Below are 16,269 nucleotides of genomic sequence, written 5' to 3' on the forward strand. Positions count from 1 at the left end.
ATATATATATTTTATAAAGACTCTCAATCATGTCTAAGAGCCATATTCACATTCCAATAACCGAATAATTAACCAATAGTTTTCAAAATGGATACGTGATAAAAAAGCAAACATAACACTTCATGTAAAATAGTACTGAACTTTATTACAAAAATAAATTAAAAACTTACAGAATCATGAAGATTTGCGCAATTATAAATATATAAATTATACATAATATAAATAACATGAATTAAAACTGAAACAAAAAGTAACAATCCAAATAAATACAGTTACATAAAAATGAATGAAACAAAAAAATGCATGTGGCATCAGTAATTTGCCTCTAGAGGCCGCTCTTGTACTGTATAATGCAACCCGGAAAAACTATTGGTATGGATTTTTATAGTTCCAGCAATCAACTATCGGTCGAATCAAACCTCTTTCATTAGCTTTGAACAGTTTTACAATCCTTTCATCTTATTTATTGGGGGTACAAACAAACTGACCTTATGTAAGTAAAAAATGTGTTTAGAAGATGAAGAATCTAGAGGACATACCTTGGTTGTAGTATTCACAGTCATAGGCTGCAACAGAAACAAAAAAGAAATATTAATTTCCATATAAAAAACATGTACTGCTGTGTTTTTCGTGACAGGATGTTTGCTAACCAATTAAACTGATTATAATTATGGACAGTAGGCAGAGGTCAACAGGTCACAGGAACACGTAGGCGTGTATCCACAGACACGGTGTGTGTACTTACGGCAGACAGTAGGAGATCTCCACTGTACCGTGACGCCGTGTTGGCAGCACTTGTGTGCGTATGCAGCGATGCTGGTACACAAACACTCGCAGTCGCCCCCTCGATTGCAGTTGCATGTGTCTGTCAGGCAGTTTTTATAAAACCAGGTCACATCCACCTGGGGGTTTGTCAGAGATTAGTCACTCCATTGAGCATGGAACAATGCAGCAGGTCAAGACACCAAGCGTCTGCTTAGCTTGATTTACACTCCTATTCAGACCATGCCAATCATCATTATATACACTGACACAATATAAATATACCTAAAGTTGACTTCAGTGAGGTTAAATTAATATACCACATAGAAACCTGATATACAGTGCATCTGGAAAGTATTCATTTCATTTGACAACAAGAAAGAAGTTTATTTAAAATCTTTGCAAATTTATTAAAAATAAAAAAAATAACATGTATTCACAGATTTATCATCTACACCTTATTTAACTTTTTGGCAAACTAAGGAAATTTGAGGAATGCACTGCATCATCTTAATTCGGTTTTCTTATGAAAGCCCACCCCCTGCTGGACATATTATGCCAAGCATTTTCTCATCAGTGGGGAATCTTACCCTTTACCACACTGCTATCTGCTGGTGCATCACTACCAGACATGTGTATCTGTGTGTGTGTGTGTGTGTGAGTAAATGTGTGTGTGTGTGTGTACCGTGGGTAAGCAATGACCTTTTTTTGTAAAGCCCAGAATATGTCACTAAACTCCCAGAGTCGGCGCTTACCACATTGTGGCATGAAGCAAACACGTCGCTGTAGAGAAGGCCGCACTCTCGCTTAGCATATGGCTGTCTGTTCAGGTCCCCTTCGCATGGTCTGCGTACTATAAAATCACTCTCACACTGCGTACAGCACATACAAAATAGAACAGAATCAACTTAAATATCATACATCATCAAAACATCCTGATGTTCCTCAGTGCCTTCTGATCAGATGACAGTGAACAACACCAGGAGCATAATAACTTCCTGTTGAAAATCAGACAAATCTACTTACAGAACCAAAATTCTATAAACATAGGGGTTTGTGATATTTATAACAGGAGCTAATTCAAAAACCACTTTGGTTTATATGATATGATTATACGAGGTGGTATCAAAAAGTTTCAAGACTATTTTTGTAACCACGCCAACAGATGGCAGCACAAGGCAGCACGCACATTCACAGGGAGCACCGACCTTCATAAGTCAGTGTGCCAAAGGAAATCATCCTGTGTACATCGGGAGCTGTGCAGCTAGTGCTATTCTGACCACGTGCGCACCCTGTCACCGGGTCCTCCTCACACGTGAGTTTCTCGCTGGAAACAGGACCTCACTTCCACAGCCCTACCTGCCAGACTGGGCTTCTGCAAACGTTGCCTTCTTCCCGAAGATGAAAATCAGCTTATTTTATCCAGCACGAATAGCAGAAGGTGCTTGACAATTGGCAGGATACAGGTGAACAGGTCAACAGGTGAAGCTGGGAGGGGTTACCTTCAGTATTTGGACAGTCAGCACTGGTGCTCATCAGGGATGTGTCCTCTCCCCACTGCTATTCTCACTCTATACTAATGACTGCACATCCAGTGACACTCAAATTTGCAGATGATATTGGACTTATTGGACTATTCAAGAAGGCGATGAGTCTGCATATCAGCAGGAGGTGAAGCGGCTGATGCTATGATGCAATCAGAACAACCTAATGCTGAATACGCTCAAAACTGTAAAAATGATAGTGAAATTTAGGAAACATCCCTCAACACTACTCCCTACTTTCAAGACAGCCCTGTGTCATCTGTGGAGACTTTGAAGTTGCTGGTTCTCCCCTGCCCACTTTCCAGTACCAAACAAGAACCAGGAAAGTGGCAGGAAAAATCTCTACTGACCTTTCGCACCCTGAACACAACCTCCTTCAACTTATCCCTTCTGGCAGGCACTACAGAACTTTGTTCATATCTATCAGTATTGCATGCATCACTTCATCCGCAAATGTTAAACACACACCATTGCTGCTGTACAGTATATTGTACAAAAGTTTCTTTATCTTATGTCACACACAATACTGCTATTTGCACTACCATACATACTCTTACATTCCTCTTATTGTTGATCTGTCATATACTCTGTATATTGTGTTGTTGTTTAATTTGTATTGTTTGTATAGTCTTGTATAGTCCAAGCTAAATGTATAGTGTTATTTATGTCTGTACTTTTAAGAGTCAGCTGGAATCAAATCCGTGTATGTGTATCAACACACTTGGCCAAAAAAAAAAATGATTATGATTATGATCATGCTGAATGAGGAAAAGGGACATGGCTTTTAGGGTGTCCATTTGAAACATAATTGTCAATCATTCCACATTCAGGGGTGCCCATTCGAAACATGATTATCAACCATTCACATTTCCATTGCCAGCTTTTATTAGGGAATAAAGAAATTGTGCTTTGTGTGTTTTTAATGTTCACATTCAAGCCGCAGTGGAGTCCAATGTTAAAAAGAAGAGTTTCAATAGAAAAGTCAGCATGCCTTCCTATCATTATCTTAAACTGCCTACAACATGCTGACAACATAACAACCCCCACCCCCCCAAAACCTCCTTTGTTGCCCTCTTAATACCATGCTATCTTATTGGTGAGGAGCATGCCTGATTGCACTCACGTACTTGGCCAAGAGCCCAGCTGTTTCCAAAAGCCTGAGCGTTGCTGACCTCCATGTGCCCTGCTGTGGTCATGTCATTCACTGTCACCATGTCAAAGTTCCCACACAAGCCACTGAACTGACCCTAGAAACAAAACACACACACACACACACACACACACACACACACACACACACACACACACACACACACACACACACACACACACACACACACACACACACACACAACATCCATTTGGATTACTGGTAAATGTTTAACCAACCACGGTGTGTTGATTTTGTTGTATGTGAAGAGTTAAGGAGTGAAGCAGTCCAGGAACGTATTTATTTATTTCAGAAAACTGCATTCTGAACAACAGTTTTGTTAAACGTATTACCTGGGAGGTACAATTACAATGAAAACATTCACAAGCTTTCTCTTGCCCCTCGACTTACCCAACGTCTCTGCTGAACCTGCATGTGAGTCATGGGTATGAAAAAGTAGATCTTTCACAAAGGTAAGCCAGACATGTCAGCTGCACCACCACTTTCTATGGGGCAGCTTTCCAAGTTGAGATAAATGACGTCAGTTGATTTTAGATCACGTTTTTAGAACAAGCGAGCTTAGATCGAGTGTACTCCAGTGATACGTATGCAGTATTTGGAAATTAAAAGCGCTGACAGCTTAGATTAAAAGATTAAAACAAATAACTTCAAACAGGGAAAATGTTCTCATCTTGTAAAGCACTTAATGGGGCAGTTAATACAGGAATACAGCAGGAATAGTACAGGTGAGGTTGCAGGTTAGACTGATTGGTATTGTTTAGCCCATTTTCAGCTTGAGAATTTTTCCCAGGTAATAATAGTATTAATATTTGTTCATTCGTAAAGAAAATTTGGTCAAATTTGTTTGTGAATGTACAATTGAATATCACTGATGCCCACTATATTGCTAAAGGCTTGTGGACGCCTGTATGTGGTTCTTCCCCAAACTGTTGCAAAAAACCAGGAACATGTTCCAGCGTGACAGTACTCCTGTGCACAAATCGGCAAATTAATAATCGGCAATGGCATGCATTACCATTTAAATGAAAGAACTTGTGTCCAACATCCACCCCTGACGTGAACCTAAATGAACACCTCTGGGATGAACTAGAACACAGATTGTACACCAAGCCTTCTGAATTGATTTTAAGGCTACAGCCTAAAAGTTTATGGAAAAACTTTGCTGCCGTAGTATCCTTTAATTCTCTTTAAAGTAGGGACTAAATATGGAATACGGTGTTTAAAAAGCATGTGAAAGTCCAGTGTCAACAAACATTTGGCTGTACAGTGTTTTAACCTGGAGCCATACCTATGAATAATATCTCTGTGACACAAGAGACTCACTAAAGGTATTTCTCATTCCCTAATCATAAAGCAACACCTCTAGAATTAACTCAACTGTTTGTAAATCATAAAAGCTGAAGCAGCAACTCTAACCTTCCATCGTGGCCCAGCGCGTATGTGAATGGTTGTTTTTCGGTCCCACAATACCATCAAGTCATGGTTGGGAAAATAGACCACTGTGTAGTAGCCTGCTGTCCACAGCTCAAATTCGTACCCGCGTCCCACTACAGTAGAGGGGCTCTGAAAGTCCAACACAAACAATGAACACCACACACACACACACACACACACACACACACACACACACACACACACACACACACAAACAAAGCGGGTGTACATTCACAAACTGAGGGTTTAATTTAGTCACTATGAAAAAAGACTTACAGGTCTGCCTGAGTTATCGTTGAAGTAGATTTTAGTGAGGCCAACATAGATGAGCAGGTTCTTCATGCAGACTATTCCACTCTCGTAGCAATCTTTATTCTGGGTAGTAATAGAAATATCTGTATCGCCTACGCTCTAGATTTTAGAAAACAGAAAACAGGCAAAATGTAAAAAAAAAAAAATCTTTATCCACTTTATCCACTATATATGCTGTTACATATAAAGTAAAGTAAAGTTAGTATATTAAATGTAATCTCAATGTGTGTGTGTGTGTGTGTGTGTGTGTGTGTGTGTGTGTGTGTGTGTGTGTGTGTGTGTGTGTGTGTGTGTGTGTGTGTGTGTATGGTCTTTTTGTAGTGGCCGAGGGCTCTCTCCCCAAAGTAGATCAATGGGCTCCTCCGAGACTTACTGCCCTTTAACAGACACCAAAGTCCTTTGACTAACCCTGCACAGACAGACAGACAGACAGACACACACCTACACTCATACACACACACTCGAGGCAGGAGCAGGGTGTGTTCCAGTGTGTAGGCTGATTGGGAACAGATTGCTCTTTGTTAACCGAGGGCTATTGCAAAGTTTGTGTGCTGTGTTCGTGCAGGTTTGACATTCAGCCGGGCTCCATTACAGCAATCCTGCTCTAATTAAAAATCCACTCTGATTTTCCCAAGATTAGGAGCAGTGGGAGCCAATCCTTTCTAGCTATTCTATCCACCCTGACAGCGAGTCTCAAAAAAAAAAACTAAAAAAGGGGGAAAAAAAGCCCACTCAGTCACACACCTTCTTAGCCTCTTTGTTGGTATTAAAAACGTTTTGGCAGGTTTAAAGGCGTGTCATTGTAGATGTGATAAAACATTCCACTTGTGGAAGCTGGTAAGCTCCTTTCTGCTAATAAATCCGATTTACTCGCAAATGGTCAACAATGGGTGACACTTTGATCCTCTTTTCCTCAGCTGACACACTTGGGCTATGTTCAAAATGTCTTGCAAAACTATTCGGACCCTTTCAACTTTTCTACAAATAGAACCAACAATGGATATGTTTGGATTTACATATCCTGGATCTACACTAAATATCCTAGAGCAGGGGTTTTATTTAGTTTGCACAGTCTGTAAATTTGGCTTTTATATTGAGTTTCCTCACACTAAATATTATACACTTATTCTAATAAGCCCAATTGAGACCATTTTAGTTCCTGTTTGTAACACGATAAAATGTATAAAAGCGGGTGAATACTTCTATTATAAGGTTCCATAACTGCAGTATGTGTTGCATTAATTTAAAAAACATTTAATGAATAACAGGACTACATTGTGGAACAAAAATTGGTCCAAGTAATCCATAAATTATGTATTGGTGAAAATACATTCGTCTAACATACTGCATGCTATTTTAAGGTCATTAGTTGAAACAACCCCCCCCCCCACACACACACACACACACACACACACACACACACAAACACACACACACAGATTTAAAACAGTACCTTTATTAGGTAAACTTGGCAATCGCTAGCATAGTCATACTCCAGGCCATCGAACGTGTAGTAATGACGGTCGCTGTAAATGGTGCAAACCGCAGGACAGGGAAAATACGTGCAGTTAAAGAACCCACGATGGCACACACTGAAAACAAAATCAATATACATACATAATTAAAAAAAAAAATGCCAATAAAGACACATGGTTAACAAGAAATAATCAATATTTATTAAACACACTGACCAGCGATAACACGGAGTGTCCACTGTCTCTCCTGGAAGATACTCCAGACCAAGCCATGCACATGGACAGTTCTCTGGATAATAGCACTCTCCATTATGACCAACTAACCTGGATATATAAAACACAAACACACACACACACACACACACACACACACACACACACACACATACACACACATATATGTTTTTCTTTACTATTATATAATGTTGTACAATCCAATCATTCAATCCAATTCCTATCGAGTCTGATAGACAAATACAGACCCTGCTGGACATCCACACCCAGACACACAGGGGGTAATAGGAGGGCAGGTGAGGTTCAGCATTAGGTTCCTACAAGTGCCTTCACATGCCACGCCCACACCAGATGGCCCTGAACCCTGGGGACCCCTACAGTTATAGTACACTTTTCCATTTGGACAATCATCCGTCTCAGGCTCTGAATAAATAAATGAATGAATATTAAAGTCAGGAGAGGAGTGTGTGAAATTCCAGTACAGGAAATGCAACCTGTTTGATTAAAAATTGCTTATTTATTAATAATCTTTAAGCAGTCATCATTTCAAAACACCAAAGAAGGTAATTATAAAAATTTAAACCTTGTAATATTAAATACGACTTATGTAATTAGCATGAACACCAAAGATTCGAAGAAATGAAACTATATGCTACATATACCAGTTCAGTAAATAAATTAATTGTAAAAATTGCTTAATTTATGAGGTAAAATTGTAAAATTTTATAAAAATGATTTACCTCTTTCTTCAGGAACACATTCCATTCGACCATTTCTGCAGAGACTTAAGATAGAAAAATGGCATTACATTTCCCTACACTGTACTCACTGTTTTATGATATACGCTTGTAATACACGTTACAGAAATAACAAAACATTTGATACTTGTTGCAGTGAAGTATCATACACTACAATTTAGATTTGCAGAACAATTTACTACATGCTATAACTTTTCCTTGCATTATATATCTGAACACATCACTGAAATTCACACACACACAAACACACACACACACACACACACACACACACACACACACACACTTACCAAGGCCCAGAGGAGCTGAAGGACACTTCCCCTGGCTGAAAGACTGAACCCATGAAGTAACAGTGACACTGAGATCTAAAGAAGAAGAATCCTATTTGACCTTCCAACATATAAAACTAACGAATGTGACAATTTGTGACAAAAGTGTGTATTTCTGCTTACAGCGGCACACAGCGCTGACGTGCGTGATCGTAAAACATCTCATCCATGCAGCCGCATCCTTCAGCACAGTCTCCGTCACACACTTCACCACTACTCACTGACTGGCATGTTCTTCCACATGACGTCGTGCACGGGTGGTACATCATTCCCCCTAGACATATCATGCCTACATACCACACACACACACACACACACACACACACAAAGAATTGTTTTTTTTCACTGTTACCCTTTAACTTTACATTAATATACAATAACTAGTTCAAAGTAAATTTGGATGCACCGAAGTTAACGTACATTCATACATTTTTGTTGAATAACTACACACACATGAATAAACTAATACTTTCGATTTATCAGTAACATAATTTAAAATAAATGATCATACATTTTATATAAATTTTTTTGTCTGAATGTAAATGTTAGAAAGCATCATTCAGCCTTAATTGTCCAATTAACAGCAGCGCAGCAGTCATACTTAGTCATTAGTAATTAAGGTATTGGATTTTTGATGCCACTTCTGGGCCCCTGAGCAAGACCCCTAACCCTATAGCTGCATTTATTAATGAGAAAACTATAATTCACTCTGGATAAGGGCACATGCTAAATGCTGTAAATAAGGCTTTATTTTATTATCAATGAGGAATTGTTTTTATTTTTAATTAATTGTTTGCTAAAAAAAAAGTCGATTAGATCGATGTAGATTTTCTTAAACAACCTTATTAAGTGCTAATTAGAAAAAGTACAGTTATAAACTAACCACATTCAGAGACATGTGCTCGGAAGTAGACGGTGATGTGGTGCTTAAAGCAGATGTAGGCGTAATGGGCGAGTGCAGTGCACATGCAGCCACTGCCACACCGACAGGCTTGATAGCGGCACTGCTGGTAGTACACACCAGGACTCACGTACGCGTGGCATGCCGCAAAAACCTCTCCGGTCAAAACGTCACACAGTGACGCATAGAATGCTGCAACACAACAGAGTCGGTTAGCTTTATTACAAAACACCAAGCAAAAAAAAAAAATAAAAATAATAATACATTTTAGGGTGTAATTGGACATCTATGCACTGGTGTTAAATCTCCTAAAACTATATAATATAGACAAAAGTATTGAGACACCTGACTTTTCCAGCCATGTGTTTCTTTCTAAAACTGAGAGAGCAAATCTGAAGGCACAAAATTGTGTAGGAGCTAGGAGATCCAAATCTGTTCCAGCATGACAATGCACAAAGCAAACTCAGATGCACAAAGATTATAGAACATCTTTTAACTGTAGCATGGGCCTGTATTTTATAAATGGTCTTATACTTTGGAAAATCTGCTTTGAATAAACAAATAGGGGTCTTTAAAGTTTATTATTCCTTAATGGTTAATCCAGATGTTCATTAATGCAGATTTTCTGCTTATTGTCCTAATTGTCTTCTTCATTTTTGCTTCACTTCACTTCACTTTACTTCACTTCTTTGACACAATAAAACAATAAATAAAGTAAATAAAGCGCAGTCAATAGGACACATACAAAACAGTATCTTGTCTAAATGCCTAATCTCTCTCGCTCATATATATATATATGTGTGTGTGTGTGTGTGTGTGTGTGTGTGTGTGTGTGTGTGTGTGTGTGTGTGTGTGTATGTGTGTGTGTGTGTGTGTGTGTGTGTGTGTGTGTGTGTGTGTGTGTGTGTGGAGATATATATATAGAGAGAGATTTGTATTATTCTGCTTTGATGAGATGTCTAAATGCAGTATATGAATAAATGTACACACCGTTTTGTTGGTTCATCTCACAGGGGTCGATTATGGGCACGTTAACAGGACTGATACACGCTGAAGACAGTTTCCATGCATTGGCATGAAGCTGCGGTGTCCCCTCTATCATACCAGCTGGAGAGCTAATCAGTACACAGCACAGATCATTTACTTACTGCAGCGCGCACACACACACACACACACACACACACACACAAAAACACACACACTTAAATAACCATCATTAAAATGAGTGTCATACAGGAAGTCATCTCGCAGGTTGCCGTTAAGCGTTCCACAGAGTCCGAGGGTGCCACCTTTCCATGTGCTGTCAAGCTGCAGGTAGATCCGACCACCTCGCCAGTCATAATGCAACTTCAGTCCAAAGGATGCTCGCAGGCCCACAAATACAGAAGTCAGCCTGCGTACAGCAACTACGTCTACATACAAAATACATATGCACATTCGATACCAGTCTTAACACCAGAGCAAAATAATCTGCATTTACAGCTTCAAGTCTAGTAGTAAACATAAAATAAAGAAAATAGCAATAGGTGGAAATGGCACCATCTGAGGGAAGACGAGTAGAGTGATCCTACATTCACTACAAAAGAAATGATCAAGAAAAAAGGGAAAAGTACCCCCAAACAACCAGAAGAGAATGATGTAATAAAAAATATATGCAATACTAATCTTACCATCTGTGTAAGGAAGACTAACGACCATGCTGGCTCCAATAATGACCTTTCCTTCTCTGTTGAGAGTAACTTGCCTGCTCACGTCTTCATCCACCACGAGAGTCACCGAGTGACCACAGGAATCTTCCTGAGACTGACATGAAGAAAATAAAACATAGAACACACATTGGCACGCATGACATACGACAATCTCACAAACAGGAATGAGATATACTTAACACAAAGTTAAAAAAGTGTTTAAAACTGTAGATTGATGCAAAATAAAAGTGTAGCTACTATATGAGCCTGATGGCTTTTTCCACAAACAGGAAGGGGATGGACTGACTGACACACACATCAATGGTAAAAATTCTGTTTTGAACAAAAATATTACGAGGGAAATATCAAGGTCCGTGACGTCGGAGTGACGTGGGGCCACCTTCCCGTGGGCTCACCACCTGCAGGAGGGACCGTAAGGGACGGTGCTGTGAGGATTGGGCAGCAGTCGAAGGCGGGGGCCTGCTTAGACTGCTGCCCCCGTGACCCGAATTACGGATAAGCGGGAGAAAATGAATAAATGAACAAAAATAGCAGTTTTGCAAAATCTTTTGCTGCTAGAACTCCATGTTAACATGTACAGTATATATTTTCATATGGCGATTCCATTGCACAATCCTTTTAAACCGTAGTGGTCGGTGCTACAGTGTCGCTGTGTCACTGTGTTTACTGTGTCCTTGTTATTATTCTGTTTGTTTTTGTGTGCACTAAAGGTTGCACATGTGCACATTTTATGTTGTTAGCTGTTAGTTTAGATTTTTGTGTATATATATATATATATATATATATATATATATATATATATATATATATATATATATATATATATATATATTAACACTTTACATGATAGGATTTGACCACGATCGAAATTGTATAAAACTCTTTTCAACAGGATTTAGTATCATATCAAAAGCTAAACATGGTGGATTCAAGAGACCCACACACACTCCCTCAGACTCACCTCTCCACATGCTGAATACTGCACAGTCACAGTAAACTTGGTGTTTCCACGGCTTTTCACGAGTACATATTGGCATTTGCCCGTATGCATGTAGATGCGCCCATCAAATGTGGTCACGTGTGTGTCACCCATTACTGTACACTCCGCTGGAATTTAAAACACACACACACACACTCTCAAGTAAGCTATTTTGGACATTAAATAACATACAAAGATTAAACCCGAAGAGTAGGAAGACGCAAAAGAAAAACTTACAAGTGCAGTTGTTTTCAGTGCAGTTCCACACTCCTCCCATGCAGACACTAAAAATATGATGAGACAAAAATACAGTACATTCTGGATTAAATGCCATTACATCACAAATTTAAAGGATATAAAACAATCTATATACATCCACTTGTTTATATAAATGTAATAGCACAATACATCCCAATTCCATAATGCTAACATGGAAATGTGTGCTATTAATAAATTCAATTGAATGCAATTCTACTGTTTGAACACTAGAGGTCACTAACTCTCATGTAAATCGTATAGGTTCTTTACCAGACAGTACAGCCCTGCTCCAGGACATGTCCCAAAGGATAAGCTGTTCCATGATATACACACGGACAGTGAGACACCGCAATACACGTTCCGTTCTGTAGAATCATCCCTGGGAAATTAAAAATAAAATATACTTTTGTGAATAGATATCAGAATATTTATTTCCAGCAACATTACCGAGCACCAGGAACCAGTTCTCAGATTTTGCGAAGGTCATACATTTAAAAAGGTGATTTAATACTGGAACTATAATATAGGAGATTATTTTACTCTAGAAATTATATACAAAGCACCCAGTCATTTATAATAGGTTCAGCCTAGAATATTTATATGTGTGTGTGTGTGTGTGTGTGTGTGTGTGTGTGTGTGTGTGTGTGTGTGTGTGTGTGTGTGTGTGTGTGTGTGTGTGTGTGTGTGTGTGTGCACTGTGTTCTGTTTAGGAAAAAACATACTGTAAAAAGGAAAACCGTGCAATAACATTTACCATCAGGGCAGTAACATCCATCCAGGCAGTGCAGGTTGGTACCAAGACACTCTTTTTCAAAGGTGCAGGTGGGAGGACAGCAACTGATACAGTCTCTATGGACGAAGCTGTCTTCACAGCCATCAGCTATTACACACAATATAAGAATATTAAATATAACAAATGCTTGATTTTGCTAAAACTAAAACACAGGAAAAACAGTCATAAAGCTTAGAAGCAACGGTTGCAAGTAAACAGTAATCTGTTTAATGTTTAATAAATGGAATGAGCTAGACTGACCGCATGAAGGGAAACTGTCTCTCCATTCTCGAACTGGATAACCAACATGGGAGCAGGCCCTGGTGTATTCGACCAGTGTCCGGCAAAATGTCTCTTCGTCGTACGAGCTGGAAGAAAGATGCAGTTTTACATGGTCAAAATAGCAATACATCTGTTGTTTATGCATCTTCTACATGTCATTTAAAGAAAATACAATAAGTGAACCTTAAGAGGAAAATCCCTGCCATCTCATTTACAGCAGAGCTACTGCTAATATTTACTCTATCAATAGAAATATAATATTTACAGTTCATAAATTGTTGAATAAATCACTTGATTTGAATTTTAGAGCCGTTATACACAGAACAATATGATTTCTAATCCAGACGCTCGAACTGAACATTGGCAAAACATGTTATTCTGCATCTAATTATACAGGTTATACAAACACAAGCATACATTCATTGACTTTACTTACACACAAAGATCTGAAACACAGCTGGCAACAAATGGATTGGGATCTATGTTCTCATGGCAGGAGATGAAAGGAAAGAAGAGCAAAGCGCTGCATTTCTCGATGGCGTCCTGTGCGAGGGAAAGTAAACAAAACAGGTCCAAATAAATAATCGATAATACAGGAAAATAAACCGGAATTATAAAAATAAATCTATATGTAGTGACAATCTTAATTAGACGTTTAGAAATGTAAAATACATTTTTTGTTCCTATGAAATTTTTAATGATCTGGGATACTGTTTATTTAACAATTTTATTATTTATTTTGGTTAATTAAATATATACTAAATATATACTACAGTAAAATATAAATACTTATTAATGTTAATTAATGCAGTAATAGTATAATTTTTTTTTTTAAGTAAATAAATGTTAATAAAACTAAAAGTATTAATAAATTAGCAACTCAGAATGTGTGATTTAATACTCATAGTGTGTGTGTGTGTGTGTGTGTGTGTGTGTGTGTGTGTGTGTGTGTGTGTGTGTGTGTGTGTGTGTGTGTGCGCGTGTGTGTGCGTGTGTGTTCTTTTTTTTTGTTTTCGCATGTGTGAAAAGGTAGGAAAAGTCAGATTTCTTTATTCAAATGAATTTTTTCAAGGCTGTTGGCCTGAATGATTCCTCAGACTAATCCTATAGCTTGTGTGGTCTAAAATTTCTTCAGATCATCTCTGTCCCATTTACTGTTTAATGAAGAAAAAACAACTATGGTTTCATCTTATTCTACCATATTTGCGACATTACAAAGAAAGCAAGTAACAGAAATCCAAATTACTACAGCAAAAAAAAAAAAAAAAAGGGAACTTTATTTACATTATTTCAATTTAGCTACTACTTTTTACGAAGCTTAAAAAAAGAAAATGCATGGAAGCACCATCATATTTCTATTATGCACTCACATCCATTTCAGACTCAGATGAGCATGGTCCAGGAAAGTCATCTTCTACAGCAGTACACGGAGGCTCATGAGGAAGCTCCACCATCCAGCTGTTACCAAACTCAGCAACATCTTCAGAATTTATACCTACAAATACAACTCACAGCCTTAAGCATGTCCATTGGAATGGAAGAAACATCATATGTTCAACCTGATAAGCTTTTTATATAGAGGTTTGTACAGTATCTGAACCTAGGGTGTTGGGAACAAAAATAGATGAATCATCTTACAATTATGTCAATTCCTGTTCAACTAATATATGCATTTTATCACAGATAATATATTTGGAAACCAATGAACTTTGACTTTTATCTTTATTAACCCTGTTACAAGAGAAGTAAACTCTGCCGCATTAGTAAACCCTAGCAGTTGCATGCAGAGCAGATAGAATAGATCTGAACTGGTCGCTGATGGATTTGATAAGTGTGTCTCAGCCTGTTTGTCCCACCGTAGCTACTGCTGAGATCATCTGATCCGTCATCATTGTAGTTTCCGCACAGGCCACAAGGACGGCCTTTGTGCTCCTCCGTCATTTTGAGGTAGACGCCGGAGCTTCCATCCCAGGCCAGAGAGAAGCCAAACGTACTCTTCACCAGGATGTAGTCAGCAAGGCGCTCGATAAATACATTATGGACCGTCTGGGGTAAGGTCAGTCTACAGCAACAGAACAAGAAAAGCATATCAAAAGATAAAAGGACATTGAGTCTCAACAGCATCAATGACTCTTAATGTATTGTCTTTTAGTTAGTGTGCATATTAATTTTATTTAAAATATGTCCAATTAAGATCACCTTTGTTCCCCCTTCAGCACCTGGTAGCCTCTAATGTGGATCTCCTCTTCGTTCGCAAAAAAAAGACTAAGAGAACGAGGGCAAGAGTACACTGAGCCACGACAGGAATGACAGTTGTGAACCTGCCATTCAGAGAAAGAGAGCAAGAAAGTCAGGAATAGGGAGGCAATCTGCTGACTGATAAAGAAGTAATCCATAAAGGAAAAAAAACAGCAAAGTGTTCAGAATGATGTCATTTGTAAAAATTTTACTATTTGTTCATTGTACACAAACAGTGCTTATCTAAATTCAATATACAGGAAGGGCCTAACTTTAAGGGCTTTTTCTCAAGATATAATGTCACCCAAAGTAAAAAGAGACTCTATAAGTTAAGTGCCTCTGTGGCTCAGTGGTCTGTAACTGAAAGGGGTGCTGTTAAAGTGTATATAACTCACCCACACGGTAAACCGGGGCACTGCTGAGTGACAGTCTTTGGCCAAGATATATGAACATGTTCCAGGGAAATAGTAGTACATTCCATCAAATGTTTCAAAATGATGCTGACCCCATGAACGACAAATTCCATCCCGGTCCTGCCCATGGTTAGGAACTAAAAAAAAGAAATTGTTTTATTTTATTTACTGCATATACTCATCTCTAGATAACGTCTACAGTGCAATAAAGCCTCTAACTCTGAGCTTAAACATGAGGAGGGAAATGAAATAGTAATAAACATTATTTGTAGTGATTATCCACATTTTTCTTTTCTGGTCATTGTGACTGGTCCTGTATTGCTATTTGTATAATGCACATGAGATGCCTTTTACTGAGAAGTGGCTTCCATTTGACCACTCTACCATACAGGCCTGATTGGTGGAGCGCTGCAGAGATGGTTGATCTCTCCACAGAGAAACACTGGAGCCCTTTCAGAATGAACATTGGGCCCTTGGTCACCTCCCTGGCTAAGGCCCTTCTCCCTGATTCCTCAGTTTTGCCGGGCAGCTCCGCTCTCGGAAGAGTCGTGGTGGTTCCAAACTTCTTTCATTTATAAATGGAACCTTCAATGTCGCAGACATTTTTTTTTTGTTCCATTCCCCAGATCTGTGCCTAGATACAATCCTGTCTCTGAGGTAACAGACAATTCCTTGGACTTCATGGCTTGGTTTGTGCT

At 38.7% G+C, this 16,269-nt stretch overlaps 1 protein-coding gene across 1 annotated transcript in view; it reads right to left on the reverse strand.

The window, feature by feature from the left end:
• Positions 1–16,269, reverse strand: part of otogl (otogelin-like) — a 39,191-nt gene that overhangs the window by 17,297 nt on the left and 5,625 nt on the right. The window contains exons 6-31 of the mRNA XM_083553207.1: positions 15,554–15,708; positions 15,120–15,241; positions 14,777–14,982; positions 14,291–14,415; positions 13,357–13,463; positions 12,900–13,006; positions 12,621–12,746; positions 12,137–12,245; positions 11,846–11,892; positions 11,591–11,736; positions 10,591–10,723; positions 10,155–10,332; positions 9,911–10,035; positions 8,903–9,112; positions 8,143–8,308; positions 7,981–8,055; positions 7,673–7,716; positions 7,181–7,355; positions 6,915–7,022; positions 6,677–6,815; positions 5,188–5,322; positions 4,894–5,040; positions 3,434–3,553; positions 1,518–1,634; positions 746–902; positions 540–566 (exon numbers count right to left, since the gene is read on the reverse strand). Of these exons, the coding sequence (XP_083409333.1) occupies positions 540–566; positions 746–902; positions 1,518–1,634; positions 3,434–3,553; positions 4,894–5,040; positions 5,188–5,322; positions 6,677–6,815; positions 6,915–7,022; positions 7,181–7,355; positions 7,673–7,716; positions 7,981–8,055; positions 8,143–8,308; positions 8,903–9,112; positions 9,911–10,035; positions 10,155–10,332; positions 10,591–10,723; positions 11,591–11,736; positions 11,846–11,892; positions 12,137–12,245; positions 12,621–12,746; positions 12,900–13,006; positions 13,357–13,463; positions 14,291–14,415; positions 14,777–14,982; positions 15,120–15,241; positions 15,554–15,708 (3,306 nt within the window). The remainder of the gene's footprint in view (positions 1–539; positions 567–745; positions 903–1,517; positions 1,635–3,433; positions 3,554–4,893; positions 5,041–5,187; positions 5,323–6,676; positions 6,816–6,914; positions 7,023–7,180; positions 7,356–7,672; positions 7,717–7,980; positions 8,056–8,142; positions 8,309–8,902; positions 9,113–9,910; positions 10,036–10,154; positions 10,333–10,590; positions 10,724–11,590; positions 11,737–11,845; positions 11,893–12,136; positions 12,246–12,620; positions 12,747–12,899; positions 13,007–13,356; positions 13,464–14,290; positions 14,416–14,776; positions 14,983–15,119; positions 15,242–15,553; positions 15,709–16,269) is intronic.

This window comes from Silurus aristotelis, assembly GCF_946808225.1.
Source record: "Silurus aristotelis genome assembly, chromosome: 10".
NCBI lineage: Eukaryota > Metazoa > Chordata > Actinopteri > Siluriformes > Siluridae > Silurus > Silurus aristotelis.